A 19,328-nucleotide genomic window follows, 5' to 3' on the forward strand; every position below is an offset into this window, starting at 1 on the left:
TATTAATTAAACCAAAGTGGAACCCGGTCATTACATAAGACGAGACTGATAGCAAAAAGATGTTCGGGGCGATATGGAGTGATCTACAATAAAACATACTCACCTGCATGTCGTTTGGAGAGTGTTCGTTTCATCTTGGCCCTAGTACCGCAGTTAAAATTGTGTAAAGTTTTTTAGTGTTGAGGTAGGTTAAGAACAGTTTAATTCCGCTCTAATACCATATTGCTCAGGCGGAAGAATGTTGTGCGAGTCTAAAAAGTCGTTGAGTCTGCTTTTAATAATTTATTCAAATAGTTTTGACATCCCACATAAGAGGTTGAGTTGCCTGTAGCTTGTAGGGTTATCGGGAGGCTTCCTTGGCTTGGGTATTGGCACGACTTTGGAAATTTTCCGGACTCTAGTAAAGTATTCGTTTTGTAAACAAGAGTTGAAAATATGGGTTAAGTAGATTATAGTATTGGGTGGGAGGTTTTTAAGGCAAATGTTTGGTACTCCAACAAGGCAAGGACATTTTTTAACTTTGTGATGCAGAGGTCCAGAGTCGAGGGCTTATTTTTGTGCCATACTGGAATGTAGGTATGATTTTGATACCTAATGTTTCGCGATATTTTTTGGTGCGTTAACAGTTAGCTCGAGCACGGTTTCAATTTCTACGATGCGAGTCAAGATCACCGAAAATTACGTATTTTCCATTGATTGCAACATTTTTGTTAGGTCTAGTTTATAGTTGTTATACCATACACCCATAGGGTGAAATGGTATATTAAAGTCGCCAATATGTATGGAACAGGCAGAAGGAAGCTTTTCCAACCCCATAAAGTATATACCTATATGTCCGTTGTCCGTCTGTCCGTATGAACACGCAGATCTCCGAGACTATGTATAGTATGTAAAGTGATCGAATTTATTAGAACTTTTTGCCACCCTCGCTACCGCAATTTAAAAAAAGCGTTTATCTTAAATACTTTTCTAGCTAGAGACACCATATTTGGTATACATGTATGTGTAAAGATTTCGCTATGCCTCTTTCCGCCCCCGTAAATTGAAAAGAAACCTATTATCTTCCGTAGTTTTCTACCTTGTGCAATCAAATTTGCCACACTTAAATTTGATACTAATATCCAGCAAATTGATTTAAAACTGACTAAAAATAACCAGGTTATACATATAAATGTGTTTCCATTAGGCCGGAGTTGGCCGTTGGCTGGTGGAGGCGCTAGGGTGCTCGTATGCTTGAATGAGCGAGTAAAAAGCACGTGAACAGAATTTTTCTAAAATAGGTAAATTTTATTATAAATTTGAAATATTTGTTTTTTTTGGTGTATGGTATACCTAAGTCGGCGAGACGACTTCCTTACTTTATTTATCACATGGCTACTATCAAATTACATATTATTCGTAGGATTTGTTGGTGTTGCCAGGAAAATATGCAGCAAATAATTTCAGACTATTATTAGTACTTAAATTAATTTCTTTGCCTACGTTTTCCATTAGGTGGGTTTGTAGACGTGTGAGCGTTTAAGTTTATTACTAACAATAACGGCAACTCCGCCGCCTCTGCTGCCACACCTATCACTTCTGTACGTGGAAAAATTTGGTATATTTAGACGAATGTTGGTTGGTGTAAGCAAAGTTTCAAATTTTAGAGCTATTATTTTGTTCACAAAATACACGGTGTACAGCAGAAGTCTGTGGTTTGATTTTGTTGTTTTGTCAACGACCCAAACATCGGTGATTTGGAGGCCGAGGCTAGACAACATTTGCTTTACTGTTTCAATTGGAAGCTTATCTAGCCCAGATAGTACAGTTCTGAAACCTTTAGTACTTTCAGCGTCGTAGGAAAAAATGAACTAAGTAAGTCGTATCGCCGACTTAGGTATACAATACACCAGTAAAACAAATACTTCAAGTTTTACGTATTACGTATTTTTAAAAAATTCTGTTCACATGATTTTTACAAGCATATCTTAATGTCTCGCTCACTCAAGCATATGAGCACAATAGCGCTGCCACCAGCCAACGGCCATCTCCGGGCTTATGGAAAAACGTTTATATGAATAACTTGGCTATTTTTTGTCCGATTTCAATCAAATTTGGTATTTTGCTGGATATTAGTATCGAATTTAAGTGTGGAAATTTGATTGCACAAGGTAGAAAACTTCGGGAGATATTCGATTTTTTTTAAATTACGGGGGCGAAAAGGGGGCAAAATCTTTACACATACAAAGTGTGCGCATTTACCAAGCAAATATACATACCAAATGTGGTGTCTTTAGGTAGAATAGTTTTTGAGATAAACGTTTTTCTTTTTAATTTTAATAAAATTTGAAATAAACTTGATCACTTTACATACTACACGAGTCTATATACCAAATTTGGTGGCTGCAGCTTTCACGTCAACTAACCAGCAGTCGACGAAAAAGTTTAAGCTTGAATACAGATAACAAATTAATTATAGAAGGTAGCTTAGCTTCATACACAACTAAACATCCCCGACCCGGTGGAGGTGTTTTATTTGCACAAGGTGCCAGCAATGCCCCGATTCACAGCCAATGTGGTCAGGAATGAGTTGCAACCAATCCAAGTCCAGAATATTATTATTGGTTTCGCTGTAGATGATTAAAAAGTATAGCGCGAAGAGAAGTGACAGAAAGATGATGAGAAATTAGGTGAGAAAGGTTGTTAAAATATTGGCACAGAACACGAAAAGGTTCATGAAGAGAGTAGTTAGTCAGACATCTACTAAGGTGAATAGGAAAAAAGTTTCTGGTCCGACGTGAGGGAGCACAAAAATATAGCATATCTAGTAAATTAGTAGAAATGACTTCAACGTTGACTAGTTTATGGAGAAAGAGAATGCCAAAAACGAGCCTACGGTTGTAAAGTGAAGGAAGATTAATAAGAAGAAGTCTGTCAGAATAAGAAGGTAGGAAGACTCGGTTCTCAATTAAGACCGCGTAACGCAAACTTAAGGAATTGCTTCTGTACCGATTCAATACTACGCTGGTGAACATCATATTGCAGGTTCCACACTGGCGAGCAATATTCTAGAGTAGGGCGAACTAACGAAATGTATAAAACCTTTGTTACATAGGGATCAACGTTTAATGAAGCCAAGAAGACTAGGTCTTTGAATGATGGTACACAATCTAACAGAACAGACTTGATAGGAGACAAACGACCGAATGTCATAAAATAACACTTTGAGGCATTAAGATCTATTTTATTAACGTGGCATCAATCACAGAACGCATCGAGATCTGATTGCAAGTACTTTTGGAAAGAAGGATCATTTAAGGAATAACAAATCTTTACGTCGCGTGAGTGAGGATAGGCCAAGGGCAAATCATTAATAAACAGGGTAAATAACAGTGGGCCCAGATGACTGCCTCGGTGGACAACTGAGGTAACTCGAACAGTTTTAGATATTGAGGAACGAAAAGACACTTTTTGGGTTCTGCCAATAAGATATGATTTTAATCAAGCCAACAGTTTCGGGGGAAAGCCCATAATGTTAAGTTTTGTAAGAAGCATAGAATGATCAGGGGTGGTGATAGGGTGTGGTATCCGAAACAGTGAATCATTTTTAGCAGTCTGGTCATAAAGTCTGAAGGTGGAAGGTAGTACATTAGAGCGTCTTTTGGAATTAACAAAATGTAATTTTGTCAAATGTAATGCGTTGTGAAATCTTTTGGGGTTCTTATAAAATTCAACCTTACAGCGCACGATATAATTATTGTAGCATTGAGTATTTAAGAGACAAAATTGAGACCTCGCTACATAATAATTTGCATAGTCAAGTCGCGAACCAGTTTTTTTAAACCTTTTAAAATATCTCGATTTAATGTTACGGAAATTAGAGAGCCTACGTGTGAACCAGACTGGCGCACTGGAGACGGTAGAGACATTCACATAAGGAACGCATTTATCAATTAGATTATAATTCAACTGATATAGCGGACATTCAAGTAGGCTATGAAGAAAAACATGTTAAAATGAAGGAATTAAGACAGATAGATTGTCATCAACCAGCCAAGAAATATTAGGCAAGTTAAAATCACCTAAAACTATAAGAAAATCACGATCTTTAAGACGATATCATGCCATGTAGGTCATTATATCAGAAGCTGGAGGAATATTTGAACAAGAAATATATAAGCTAAAGTTGGAACATGTAACCTCGACGCAAATAAAGTCAACACCTAAGGGCAGATCAATCGGCACAACACTTGAACACAGATTCGAGTTGACATCAATGAGTACTCCACCGCCATGATGACCAACACGATCAAGCCAATAAGAAATAAAGTTATTAGAAAGAATTTCGTTATCCAAAACAGAGGAGTTGAGCCAAGTTTCAGAAAAAGCTAATATGTCAGTCGAAAAGGTTTGGCTATCATAGAACAGTTTCGAGAGCTTGGTAAAAATGCAAAGACTAGACATTATTAGTTTTTTGAAGCAGAAGATGAATTAGGAAGGTGGACAGGCAGCGGACGGGAGCTCTTATTGGATGCAAACTCGTGTACAACTAGGAGAGAAATACTCATTTGGTATCGTAATTTTAAAAGACGAAATTTCGCGAGGCCTAGAAAACTTAAACTTTTGAATTAAAACCTTAGCAGGGCATTTATTACCAACTCAAGGGTACATTTCTTGAGCAACTTCTCAGAAGGTGGAACAAACTTGAATTGCGACAATAAATGTACGCTTAATTCACACTCGTTAGACAGTTGTTTGGCCAGTTTTTTTTAACGAACGAAACTTTAAACGAAGATCCCTGTACATTCGGCTAAAATCAAGCTGCTGTCTGGCGCAAGATGGGCAAGTCCAGCGCATTAATCCAAGCTCAGGCTTAGACACAGACAAAGCTGAAAATTTGTCGTAGTCGCGGCCGTTCAGGCCAGCACATTTTAAGTGAATTAGATTATCGCAGAGCCATCAAGATATTGCTCTATTCTGATCATCAAAACGATCAGAATGCTTGCATCAAAGTTTGTATTCCCTTTCAACTTTTTTCGTAACTCTTTCCTTACCCATAGCCAACAAAGTAGAAAAACGTAAAAAGTAAACGTTTAGCATTGGAAATAACGAAGTTATTAATGAAAGTCACTGTTTTCCACCGATCGTTCATATGGGAGCTATATGATATAGTCACCCGATCTTTATCAAATTTGGCAGTCATTAACAGATAAATTAAACTAACAAATGTTTAATTTGAAAGCAATCGCGTTAAAAGTAACGAAGTTATTGACAAAAGTCACTGTTTTCGACCGATCGTTCCTATGGGAGCTATATGATATAGTCACCCGATCTTGATCAAATTTATTCGTGTAATAAACTCACCAAGTGAGACTCAAAAACGATCTTTATTGAAACAAAGCGTCTTAAGAACTAACTTATGATTATTCATACAGATATACAGTGAAACCTCGATATAACGAACTTCGTTATAACGAAAAACCCAATATAACGAATTTTTTGTTAAGTCCCTTGAAAGGACTAAGGTTTTACATTTCAGTACCTATAGCGAATCAATAGATATAACGAATAATTTTGCGATCCCCCTCAGATTCGTTATATCGAGGTTTCACTGTAATTAAAGTTCGGTTACAAAGCGTTCACACGCTTTGATTTTGAGGGCGAAAAATTTATAAGTTATTAGGTATTGACGTTGGATATATGACTCCCCCATCTTAAAAGAAATAGCCTGTACTCAAGCGGATACATTGAGATATAGCGAAGGGTTTTTCTTAGCTGTAAAGATTGGAGTTTAATTTTGTTTATAATTTGGGACTCAATTTTTCAACAATTGGGGTTTCGATTATTTCTATGGAAGCAGGATTGTTATTTGATCGAAAATGCTTAATTATTAATTCTTGTGGCATTGCCTTAAACCTATAGATTAAGTATGTAATCAAACGTATTATAGTAAATATAAAAGTGATTAATGTAATAGTTTGAAATACAGTATATTATTTGGTGTGTTCGTTAATGATCTCGTTTGTTTGGATAAAGGAAATATGTTCTAGCCTGGTGACATTGTTTGTTACATAAATGCTTTGGCTATAGTCAAGCAATGAATTTATTATTGAATCATAAATTTTTATTATTGTGGGCGGTAGATAAATTAACCAATGCCAGAATATTTAGGAGATTCGGGTTTTAGTTTCTTTAGATTAATAATAGTTTATTTATTTCTTAATTGTTTTTATTATTATTTATTATGGTTATTATTTATTAGATATAATTAATGTTTCCTCGATATTTGTCTTACCCTCCTCAACGCTCAGCAACGACTGACCCACACGTCAGACCCGCTAAACTTTCCTCTCTCTCGGAGACTCAATTAAAATACCGGGATCGAAGAGTAGCAAGAGAGCAAGTGTGACCGTCTCTCCTGCTACAACTCGGCCGTCCTGACCGTAAGATCTCCTGATCCTTACATAATTAACGTTACAATAAGATGAAATCTTATAACTACAAATTAGTTAAGGTACATTACATAAAAGTTTATTACAGTTTTCATTATTTTCATTTGCTTAATTCATAACTTTTAGTCACTTTTTCTTTTACCTATCCAATGTTTTATATTGTGGCTACTCCAAACACCTTGATAAGGGTTACGACTGAGCTGAAAACCTTCCACATCCTTAATTAAAAATCGGTCATTTTTGAGAACCTTGTCTATCACATAAGGCCCTTTGTGTTTTGGAATGAGCTTTTTCGACGCTCCTATAGTTGAATCGAAATTCTTCACCATAATATAATCCCCTGCCTTGTATCCTGTGGGTGCTACCCTTTTGCTATTATACTGCTGTTCATTGTACTTCTGGCTTTGCTTCTGATGTATTTCCCCATCCTTTCTGATTGTATCCAAATTTTTTTGATCATTCACTATTCCTAACTGCTCTAGTCCTTCTCTTAACTCATCTGCGACTTTGCCTTTTTGCTCTACTCCAAAGAGCATTTTGCTCGGCAACTGCTTAATGCTCCTATGAAGTGTGTTATTTAAACAATGTTCAACATTCTCAACTATCAAATCCCAATATATACCCTTCTCTTGTTCCGATAATTTAGCAAGCATAGGTCCCAGGGGACGATTCACCCTCTCAATTGGGCCATTGAATTCAATGGCCATTAGTGGCAATCTTGATGTGTTTAATGTTATTCTGATTTACAAACATCTCGAAATCTGATGATGTAAAACAGCTTCCTCTATCCGATACTACGGATAAGGGTCGACTGTAGGCCCTAAAATAGTCTTTAAGTGCTAGCACCGCTTGTTAAGTATTTGTCGTCTCTGTTGGATACAGTCTAACAAATTTGGTAAAACCGTCAATAATAACAACAAATATGCACTCTCAAGCAATTGCTCAAACTTTTTCCGGACTTTAAAGTCTAATCTTTAACCTATTTTGAAATCAACTCCATTGTTGAAACACTCGATATTTAATAATTCAAATTCTACTTCGCTTAAAGCTCTCACATCAGCAGTTTCTTTTCTTTCTTCACATTTTGTATCAGATCTAACTTTTTCATTGACCAACTCAATAGCAGCTTCATTCATACTTTTCGTAACCATTCTGCTTCTATCTCCATTCTCTGTTTCACTAACAATCTTACTTTCAATTTCCTTCAACATTTCGCTAACAATTTCGCTATCATTCCCCTTAACTATTTCGCTAACAATTTCCTCTTCCTCACCTTCAGGTTTACATTCTCTCGTGACTATTCTATTCTTATAATTTTTTCATTAACTATTTCATCAACTGTTCTCTCAACATTTCTAGCTATTTGCAAATCTGTATGGCATCTCTGAAATGATAAGGACTCAAACTCCGACCGCTCACCAAGTTAATTTTCGCCTTCTCTCCTTTTAAGTGTAACCATTTTCAAGGCATTTAAGTCAACTTAATATTACATGCTTTCATAAACTCTCTTCCCAAAATTACTTCATGGCTCATAGACTCATTATCGACTACTATTAAATGAAAGAATACTTTTATTGAATTTTTGAAAACAAAACATTTGACTTTTCCATATGACAAAAGTGGACTCTTATTTAATCCATAATATTTATGATTAAGTGAAATTAAATGTATCTTTTCTGGTAAACATGAGATTTTAATAAGTGAAACATCACTGCCTGAGTCTATGAAGCATGCTGTAATCAAGTAAGGATTAGTTGGTGTTTTAAAATATATCTTAACAAATCTTACGTCGTCGCATCCTTTAGCCAGCTTCTCCTTATTAAGTGGACACTTAGCCACCCAATGATCCAAGGCACCGCATCCGAAACAGGACCCTGGCACTCTGTCGGGTTTCTTACAGTCCTTGCTCATGTGGCCCTTCGAGTTGCAGTTGTAGCAACGGAAACCTTCTTTGGAACGTCTGCCCGTAGCGGCCACCTTTGTAGTTTCTCTTGCTGCTCGCTGTACCGGTAGCTGAATGCCTGAAAATGCACGGCGTAATTCTGCAATGCATTTGAATCCTTGAATCTGCGCTTGAATGCGGAGTCCCTCCACAGGAATCCCTTCAATGGCTTTGTCTACTCGCTCCTCTTCGCTGATGCAGATAGCATCTGACAGCCTGGCCTTCTCATCGATGTAACTGACGAAACTCTCATTGGCGCTCCAAATTCGAGACTCGAATAAGCGCCTGGCATCTGCTTGAGACACAGTTTTCCCGAACGACTCGACGAGCTGCTCACAGATGTTGCCCACGGGTTCCAAAATGCGCGTACTATTGGCATGTAACCACTCATGAGCCCGTCCTTTAAGCTTGGAGACTAGAAGCATGTCCATTTGTACACCTTTGATTCCATATACACCGCTTATGTTTGTCAGCTGCGTGACCCATTTCTTTCCACACGAGTTCCCATTAAATTCCAACAACGCTTCTTTTGCTAATTGGAATTTTGCAGCCGACGAAAAACCGCTTTCCAACACCTCCTCCGAGCGTTGATTTACCAACACTGGTTCATGACGCTGGTATTGCGCGCCAATCGGTTCTGCTGCCATCTCGTTTTCGCTGCCGCTGTCGTTGCTCGTCGGCACTGAATCGTGCGTTTCGTTTTCTGTCTGGCGTTGAGGCGCCACTATGTCGAACAATTGTGGACGCAGTAAATCGCACAATTTTTTTAGCAAGACATCAGTGTTGTTGTCTCCCTCTTTCTCATTTGTGGTCTCTGACAGTTGACGGTTACTTTCGTCTTCTGTACTTTCCTCGACAGTCTCAGTTCCAATAGATATGGAACAAGCTCCTCGTCGATCCACTGGAACATCGTTTAAGCGCGCCACAAGCTCGGCCTTTGACCCTGTTGTAGGCAAGTCCAATAGCTCCAACCACTTCTTTAAAGTTGGCAAATTGTGAGCCTCAATGTTGATGTCCATTGCGTTAAAGTTCACCACTTCTGATATTGTGGGCGGTAGATAAATTAACCAATGCCAGAATATTTAGGAGATTCGGGTTTTAGTTTCTTTAGATTAATAATAGTTTATTTATTTCTTAATTGTTTTTATTATTATTTATTATGGTTATTATTTATTAGATATAATTAATGTTTCCTCGATATTTGTCTTACCCTCCTCAACGCTCAGCAACGACTGACCCACACGTCAGACCCGCTAAACTTTCCTCTCTCTCGGAGAGTCAATTAAAATACCGGGATCGAAGAGTAGCAAGAGAGCAAGTGTGACCGTCTCTCCTGCTACATTATGTTATTGCCTCCTATTATTAAGTCGTTGTTTACGCAATTTTGATTAAGTTTAGTTTTGGGTAAATTCCATGTTACAATTATGTTTGGTTCAATGGTATGCAAATCACCGATTCGGATGAATTTTGGATATGTTGTAGAATACCCCGTCATTTGAAGTTGTGTGAAATATTTCGGCGCACTATTCTATATTTTCCTAATAAATCGGCTTTAAAGTTATAGCTTTGGTGACGTATAAGTAAAACGCCGAGTGGACTACAAGCAGCTCGACGGTGTAACAGGTAGAGGTCCTGCCTAAAATCGACGAAACTCTGGTTCAACCCCCGCCCGTAACTAGTTAGTTTTGGGTTTTCATTTTTTTTTTGCTTTTTTAATAATTATTTTTGTATTATTTTTGAGTATTCTGTGAAGTGCTCAAAATTAAAGATTAGAACTTCTTATTTTACTGATTTTTCCTTTTCTTCCTTGAGGTTGTTTAGTACTTCTAAACCTTTATTAATAGTGTCTATTACGTAATTTAGTTCGTTTGCTTGTACGCTATTGCTTTCAAGATTATTTATTTTTTCTTCTAATTCGTCTTTATCGTCCTGATCAAGAGTACCAAAAAGATATTTGTATATTGAATCAATTCCGTTAATTAGTCCTCGTTTGTTACGTTTCGCAATTTGAATTCCATTAATTTCCCTACTTAGTTTTTCTGTTAAGTATTGAATATGGATTATGTCTTTAAATTCCTGTCTGAAATATTAAGTAACCGTTCGGTGCTTTTACTGGGTTTATGTCAATGGATTGACTGCATGTTGATTTTAATGTTAAGAATAGCATAAATGAAGTAAGTTAGTCGACTCGCCGACCATACACCAAGTGAAGCAAATATTTAAAATTTCGAAAACCAAATGTATGTCTATTAAATTATTTTAACATGCCTCATACCATATGCTATATCGCTCACTCTACAAACACACGAGCACTCTAGTGCCGCCACTAGCTAAAGACCAATTCTGCCCTTATGGATCGCGTAGCAAAATACTTTCATACGCATATTTTGCATGTTTCTAGTCCAATAGTTTCAATAAAATTTGGTAGTTTGGTAGAAATAGATAAGATTAATTATTCTGCCAAATTCGATTGCGATGGTCAAAAAATTGCAAGAGCCAATCGTTTTTTTCTAAATTATGGAGGCGGAAGTGGGCGTGGCAACATATTAAAATATATATATTCTGCGCGCATACTAAGGCAGTATACATACTAAATTTGGTGACTTTAGCTTTGTTAGTTTTCGAGAAAATCAGTTTTGTTTAATTTGCGGGGGCGGAAATGGGCGTGGCAAAATTTTTAAATAGTCAATATCTGCGCGTCTATTAAGTTAGCTTACATACCAAATTTAATGACGGTAGCTTTCATAGTTTTTAAGAAATTCAGTTTTATGTATATTCCGGGAAGTTGGAACAATTATTTTCTGCGCGCTAACTAAACGAGTATATAAACCAAATTTGATGTCTCTATCTGTTACACTTTTTAAGAAAAACAGTTTTATGTAAATTCTGTTTGCGGAATGGGGCGTGGCAAAAATTCCAATTAACTCTATACATTAACATACCACACGAGTCTACATACCAAACTTGGTGGCTCTAGCTCTTATAGTCTTCGAGATCCGCGTGTTCATACAGACGGACGGACGGACGGACAGACGGACATGGCTAGATCGACTCGGTTGTTGATCCTGATCAAAAAAATATATACTTTATGGAGTAGGAGAAGCTTCCTTCTGTCTGTTACATACATTTTGGCAACTTTAATATACCATTTCACCCTATGGGTGTATGGTATAAAAAGTCATCTTGAGTTGTTGATCTGTAATTAATCAATTGTCGTATTTGCTTTTATTAACTTTCTTTTTCTTCTTGAATTTTGATTTGTCGTGTGTGACCTTTTGTCCTCTATTTCTTTCTTCAAAATGTTTGTTGTCTGACTGATTTATTTCTCCTGTCTTTTTGAATGGATTTGTAGTTTTTGACTTCACTAATTATGCTTGTTTAAATCTAGTATCGATTTCGAAGTCTTCGAGGGTGATCCTGCATAGATGACAATGTCCGCTGGTGTTCGGTTAGTTGTTTTATGTCTCGTCTTATGGTTGTATATATAGAGAATTTTTTCGAATTTGATTAATTTATATTCGATGCCATTTTCACTATTTATAATTCTGAGTTTTTCAGTTACTGTTTTATGGAATCTTTCTACCTTGAAATGCCGTTTTTATACCCTTGCAAAAAGTGTATATTAATTTTGGTCAGAAGTGTGCAACGCATAGAAGGAAGCATTTCCGACCATATAAAGTATATATATTCTTGATCAGCACGACGAGACGAGTTCAAATAGCCATGTCCGTCCGTCCGTCCGTCTGGATCAACGCAAACTCCTACTAGACCGTTGGAGCTACAGAGCTGAAATTTTGCATGTAGGCTTGTATATACTGCAGGGGTTGTATATCTTGGATTCATCCGGATCGGATCACTATATCATATAGCTCCCATACAAACGACAAAGTCACTAACAGTGACTTTTCTTAATAACTTCGTTATTTTCTGAGCTATTGTCATGAAATTTAATATTTTTAACACATATAAACGACTGTGCCAAATTTGATCAAGATCGGGTGACTATATCATATAGCTCCCATAGGAACGATCTTTCGAAAATGTGCCAAATTTGATAAGGATCGGGTAACTATATCATATAGCTCCCATAGGAACGATTGGTGGAAAACAGTGACTTTGATCAATATCTTACAATTAGTTTTTTCCTATGCTAAGATTGTTGGCCGTTCTTTCGCAAACATTAGCTTTTTTAGCTTGAACGTTTTTCCACTTTGATGGCTATAGGTAAGGAAAGAGCTACCATAAAAGTTGTAAGGGTATACAAATTTTGACGCGGTCGAAGTTAGCCCCTGCCCTCTGGTTACTTGTTGTAATTTCTAATTTTATATTTTCTTCTTGTAGCCAATTTTTTAGTGCTATGCACAGAAATGCTGAATCTTTGTCTGATTTTATTTCTATTGCTTTGCCCATTTCAGTGAATACTTTCATAATTGCTCTCTTGGCTTCTAACCAATCTCTAGATTTTACTTCTACAAGTGTTGCAAATTTGGAGTAAATGTCAATACATAAAAGGAATTATAAATTGTCGATCATGTAAAAGTCCATAACGTATTCTTCTCTGATATTAAAAGTTTCTGGTGTTATTTCAAAAGTTAGTTTTGTATTTCTATTTTATGTCTTTGCGATATTGCTTACTGAGCATTCATTAATAATGTTTTAAATTAGGTTTTGAAAATCGGGGAAATAATATTTTTAACAAATTAATCGTTTTTTCGATTCCTGGATGTAATAATTCTTTATGTTGTTTTAGGATTATTTCTTTGAATTGTGCAAACGTTTTAAGGTCCTCTAACTTAATGCTTGATTTCGAGGTTTTTGTATTTGCGATCGATCGTAATTTTTCAATAAAAGCTTGTTGGAATATGGGAGAATCTTGTTCATTTTGAAAATATAGTACAGTTTTCTTACTGCAAAGATATCTTTTGATTATATTCCTTGCGTAAGCATTGGTCATTTCTTTGTATGTTATTTTTATACCCTTGCAAAAAGGGTATAATAATTTTGGTCAAAAGTGTGCAACGCATAGAAGGAAGCATCTCCAACCATATAAAGTATATATATTCTTGATCAACACGACGAGACGAGTTCAAATAGCCATGTCCATTCGTCCGTCCGTCCGTCCGTCTGGATCAACGCAAACTCCTCCTAGACCGTTGGAGCTACAGAGCTGAAATTTTGCATGTAGGCTTGTATATACTGCAGGGGTTGTATATCTTGGATTCATCCGGATCGGATCACTATATCATATAGCTCCCATACAAACGACAAAGTCACAAACAGTGACTTTTCTTAATAACATCGTTATTTTCTGAGTTATTGTCATGAAATTTAATATTGGTGAGTTAATTACACATATAAACAACTGTGCCAAATTTGATCAAGATCGGGTGACTATATCATATAGCTCCCATAGGATCGATCTTTCGAAAACAGTGACTTTTGTCAATAACTTCGTTACTTTTGACGCGATTGCTTTCAAATTAAACATTTGTCAGTTTAATGTATCTGTTAATGCCAAATTCGATAAGGATCGGGTAGCTATATCATATAGCTCCCATAGGAACGATCGGTGGAAAACAGTGACTTTGATATGTCTTCGTTATTTCCTATGCTAAGATTGTAGGCCGTTCTTTCGGACACATTAGCCCTTTTAGCTTAAACGTTTTTCCACTTTGATGGCTATAGGTAAGGAAAAGGTACCAAAAAAGTTGCAAGGGTATACAAACTTTGACGCGGTCGAAGTTAGCCCCGGCTCTCTGGTTATGTTTGATTTATAAAAATAAGTTGTTGTTTCTGCTTTGTCTTCTGAACCTCTAATGAATTCTATTTGCCTGTTGAAATAATTAATGGGTTTATCTACTATTGGAATGTAATTTCCATTATCCTCATGAGCACTATGTATTGTAGCTTTCTGTTGAAGATTTCATCTGTTTTAATTCTGGAGAGGGCATCTGCTACGTGATTTCTTATGCCGGGTAAATATTTAATTTTGTAATCAAACTCATTTAGTTTTATTCCTCATCGTTGAAGTTTCATATTTGGTTCTTTAATATTGCTGAGCCATACTAAAGGCTTATGGTCGCTTAGAATTTCGAACTTTCTACCGAAAAGTTATGGTCTGAAATACTTTGTTGTCCAAACTATTGATAGTCTTTTTCTATAGCTGAATAATTAATCTCATGTTCGTTCAACGTTCTGCTTTCGTAAGAAATAGGTCTATGGTCCTGTGAGATGAACGCACCTAAAGCTATATTGCTAGCATCTGTAGTTAGAAAAAATGATTTTTTGAAATCGGGATATGCAAGTATGGGATCGTTCATAAGAAGACATTTTGATTTTTCAAAGGATGAAATATAATGTGGGTCGTTTATGTTAATTTTAGCACCTTTCTTTAATCCAAGAGTTAAAGGTTTTGCAATATGTGCAAAGTTTGGTATGAATTTCCGGAAGAGTCCGCATAATCCTAAGAATGATTTTATTTCATTTGGGGTTTTAGGGATCGGAAAATTTTGACTTGCTTTGATTTTATTTGGTTTAGGTTTTATACCTTCTGCTCTTATTATATGACCAAGGAATTCTGTTTTCTTTTTCATAAATTCCCATTTTTCGAGTTGGAGAAGCTAATCTTCTCTTAGTTTGTTAAATACCTTTCTGAGTGATAGTATGTGTTCCTCCAATGAGGTGGAGTACACTATAATGTCATCCAGATAAACAAGACTATCTTTATAAATAAGGTCTTCAAAAGATTATTCATGCATCATTGGAATGTTGCCGGGGCATTTTGACGACCAAATGGCATACATGTGTATTCGTAATGGCCATGTTTAGTTGAGAAAGCCGTTTTTGCAATAGATTCAGGATCCATTCGAATTTGATGAAAACCCTTAGCTAAATCAATAGTGGTGAAGTATTGGCATTTTCCCAATTTCTAGAGACTTTGATCCATAATGGAATTGGGAATTCGTCATCTATTGTAACTTCATTTAAATTTCGGTAGTCAATGACTAATCTGAATTTTGGTTTGTTGGAAGTATGGAGATACTACTACTTCAAAGGAGTTTTTTTGGAACGATCCAAATGAGTGAACAGTAGGGTGAGTTCGATTTTCGAATGATACCCTGTTCGATCATTTCATTTATTTGTTTGTTGATTTCTATACCAAATGTTTGGGGATATTTGTATGGACGTTTATAAATTGGGTCCTCATGTTTTGTATGAATAGAGTGCTTTATTGTACTCGTGAAAGTCAAATTTTCACCTTCGCGGTACTGAATATCACTGAATTCGTACAATACTTTTTTAAGTTTTTGTGTTTCTTCGTTGTTTAAATGGTCGAGTCTATACTCATTGCTTTCTATTATTTCATTTTCAATCGCAAAGTTTGTGTCTGGGTCCCTCTCTGTAGGTGGGTCAAAACATTCTATATTATGTTCTTCTTCTATTTCTTCAATATATCGGAAATAAAATGTATAGTTTCCTAGTTTTGCATATTCTTCTTCATAATTTATTTGGGCTTTACAGGCTTTTAGGAAAGTTCTGCCTATCAACTTGTCGTATTTATTTGAAAATTTATGGATATACAATTTTTGTTCTGTTGGACAAAGTTTGCTGGGTGCAAGAAAAATGATTTCTTTTAAGTGCTCCTGCTCCTTCCTTCCTCCTTTGAATCTCCTAAATGGGTTTTGAAATATATATATATTTATTGAAGATCCTGAGTCGACTACACATCTCAAAGGTTTATTGTTCATTATTATACTGATGAAGGACTTGTCCCTATCTCTTCTTCCGATTGTTCCGAGGCATTCTGATGAAAATTTTCTGATGTGTCCATTTTGCTAATTCTATTCTCTATTACTTTCTCTTTGCCTTTTTGTAGGCTACTTTATCTTTTGATACTTATTTTGCTGTTGATAGTTCATTGGATTTTTAGCCCTGTCAATATTTAATTTTTGTTGAAATTGTTGGAAAAGTTGTTGGTTTTGTGTTGTATCGGATTGTTTTGTTTAAGACGGAGTTGTACTATTGGGTACAAAAGATTTTCCACTTTTTTGGTTTTGATTTTGGGTATTGATTTGTTTTTCTGATTTCTGTTATACTATTTGAATTGGGATTCCGGGCGAAGGAAAATAACCCAATCTTCATTCGTTGAATTCAAAATATGAACTGATTTTATTAAAAGAATTGTTGTGTATATAAATGAATTCTTAGACTCTAGGCAACAATTGTTCTTAAAAATACTTATTCTAATGACCCACGCTTTCGGGGTTTGAAAATTGTTTATATTTCATGCTCAGCGTTGGCTACTTGATACCGCGTCGCTGTTGTAATCGTAATGTTTTCCACAGAGTGTGGATGCATGTTTTGTTTGGTTTTTAAGCAATAATTGTCATATGAATCTTTATGACTTATTTTTGTGTTATGATTTTATTTCGTTTTGTATATTTCTTGGTGCATCTGATGAACACGATGTTTAATCTTAAACACTATTCTCGTATAACCCTTCTCTTTGAGCTACTTGTTTCAGCTTGCTAACTGTGGTTATATCATATCTAGCTAACGTCATAAATAATCTATCGGGTAATTTTTTGTTTATTACATCTTTTATAGTGTTATTTAAAGCATTTGTATTAAGAGTAGTGTTATTTGCTTCGTTTTCCAGACTTTGTTTGTGATAATATAGGATTCTGTAAGAAACTTATAAAGGTTTCCTGTATAGTTGGTGTTGTAGAGGCGTCGAAGAAGTTCCTCACATGGGGTCTGCGTCTTCAATTCATTGATGACGAATGATCTTAGTTCCGGCCAGGTGTTGGCTCGTCCAATTTGCGAGAGCCGTTGTGCCTCTTCAGTGAGCTGCATCTCGATTGAGTTGAACAATATGTTATGTTGCTTTATATCATGGGTGGGATAAAAGTGCATGATGAAATCTATCCTCCTTATGAATGTATAGTTTGCCACCTGTCTTAACGAAGACAGTGCTTGATTGAGGTGGTCTTCGGTGAGTTCTATGGCCATTTGTGTTTATTATTGGTGTTTTGTTTTGTTCGCACACAAGTTGGCGTTTTTGTTCCACAATTGGAGTTTATGGTTGTAACACACAGTTGATATTTCCGCGCACAGTGGGCGTAAATATTTTTTACTGTTGTAGACTTTTGAGCGTTCCCGTAAGTTCTTGATGTCGGATCGGAGTTTTATAGTGATTATTCACTAATTCTATGTAACACACGCATAATAATTCTATGAGTCACACGGATAGAATAACAAGTTCACTTTTACCGATCCTACCGACTGCGCCAATTATAAATCCACTTCTTTTATTAATTAAAAAAAAAATGGATTGGTGAGACTCAAAAATGATCTTTATTGAAACAAAGCGTCTTAAAAACTAACCTATGATTATTCATACAGATATGATTAAAGTTCGGTTACAAAGCTTTTGATGTTAGTATTGGGAGCTTTTGATCTCGTGACAAGGGATCTGGATTTTGATTGGCCTTTTGATTTTTGCCTACTAAGCGTTCTCACGCTTGGAAGATTTTTTGGGGACATTTGTTTATAGAATTTATGTTGCAGTAAACATCCGCTGTTTTCTAGACTAAAAGGGTGGGTCAAGTTATGTGCGTGAATGGAGTGAGAAATTGAGTGGTGTGGGTGGAAAAAGTAGCGGATATATTACTATGCTACATCGGATGATGTCATGGCCCACATTCGGGCTAAACTGAATGTCTCCAATATATCAATAGAAAAGTTCAAATTTTCATATTCTAGAGAAATTTCATCTTTTAAAATCAGTGTTCCAATTGAGTTCTTTGACTGTATCTGCAGTTCTAGCTTCTGGCCGAAAAGCTTAATTGTGAAGGAGTTTACATCCAGAAAAAAGAAGACACGGGGCCAAACAAGGATTCCTTCACCATCTATTCCTCTTTCTTCCTCATCTATTCCCACTCCTTCCTTATCTATTCCTTCTTCTACTCTATCAAAAAACTAACAACTTCCTTCTCTGTCGGCTATCAGAATGTCAGAGGCCTTAATACTAAACTTACTAAACTCTTTGTAGATAGTCTGTCTTTTGATTTTGACCTAATTGTCTTTACTGAGACTTGGTTAAAACCTGACGTTTTTGACGCCACAGTTCTACCCTCTAATTTCAATATTTTTAGACGTGATCGTACTGATCGTAGGGGTGGTGGAGTTCTTATTGCTGTAGATTCCGCCCTATCATCGGGTCTGATAACAATACCTGTCTCAAGTACTATCGAATTTATATGCGTTAAGGTATCTTTTAGTCGTTTTTCCATTTTTGTTACCTGTTCTTACATTCCACCCCAATCGGAATGGCCAACCTATTTACTACACTTAGATTCTATTAAATTTATAGTTGAACTACTTTCTGACAGAGACTTATTAATTGTCCTAGGGGACTTTAACCTGCCCACTATGACTTGGTCAAATAGTTAATGGTAGCAAAACGTTGCTGCCCTCTGGGTGTCATGATTTTATTGATGGTCTGCTTGAGCTTTCGTTGGCCCAGCTGAATTCGATTTCTAATACGTCTGGCAGATTTCTGGATCTGATTTTTACTTCTGATCCTAGCTTTTGTGAAGTATCTAGAACTAGTCCAATGGTGTTACCAGAGGATAGTTATCATCCAACTTTAGAGTTATCTATTGAGTTTCCCAGCCGCGAGCCCATCTCCGAGTGTGATCCTACGGTAAGCACCCGATGTTTTCGGAAGACTGACTTTGTCGCACTAAACAATGCCTTTCTTAATACCGATTGGACTAATTTATACACTTGTACGGATATGAATTCCGCCATTTCTTTATTTTATACCACTGTTGACTCGATCTTTAATGACTGTGTACCCCTAGTGTCTCCTGTGGTGACGCAAAAATCACCATGGTTTACGCGGGGGCTGTCAAAACTGAAGAATCTTAAGTCTAGGTATTACAAAAAAT

At 36.3% G+C, this 19,328-nt stretch overlaps 2 protein-coding genes across 3 annotated transcripts in view; one reads left to right on the forward strand and one right to left on the reverse strand.

The window, feature by feature from the left end:
• The window catches only part of LOC26530201 (transcriptional regulator ATRX-like), a 518,978-nt gene that overhangs the window by 459,816 nt on the left and 39,834 nt on the right, over positions 1-19,328 (forward strand). The window lies entirely within an intron of this gene.
• LOC124461550 (zinc finger CCHC domain-containing protein 7-like) lies at positions 8,128-8,818 on the reverse strand. Its single transcript, XM_047013069.1, has 2 exons — positions 8,220-8,818; positions 8,128-8,164 (listed from the first exon to the last, which is right to left on the reverse strand). The coding sequence occupies exons 1-2, from the start codon at positions 8,802-8,804 to the stop codon at positions 8,153-8,155; spliced, it is 597 nt and encodes a 198-aa protein (XP_046869025.1). The 5' UTR covers positions 8,805-8,818; the 3' UTR covers positions 8,128-8,152.

This window comes from Drosophila willistoni, unplaced genomic scaffold, assembly GCF_018902025.1.
Source record: "Drosophila willistoni isolate 14030-0811.24 unplaced genomic scaffold, UCI_dwil_1.1 Seg531, whole genome shotgun sequence".
In the NCBI taxonomy this organism is placed as follows: Eukaryota; Metazoa; Arthropoda; class Insecta; order Diptera; family Drosophilidae; genus Drosophila; species Drosophila willistoni.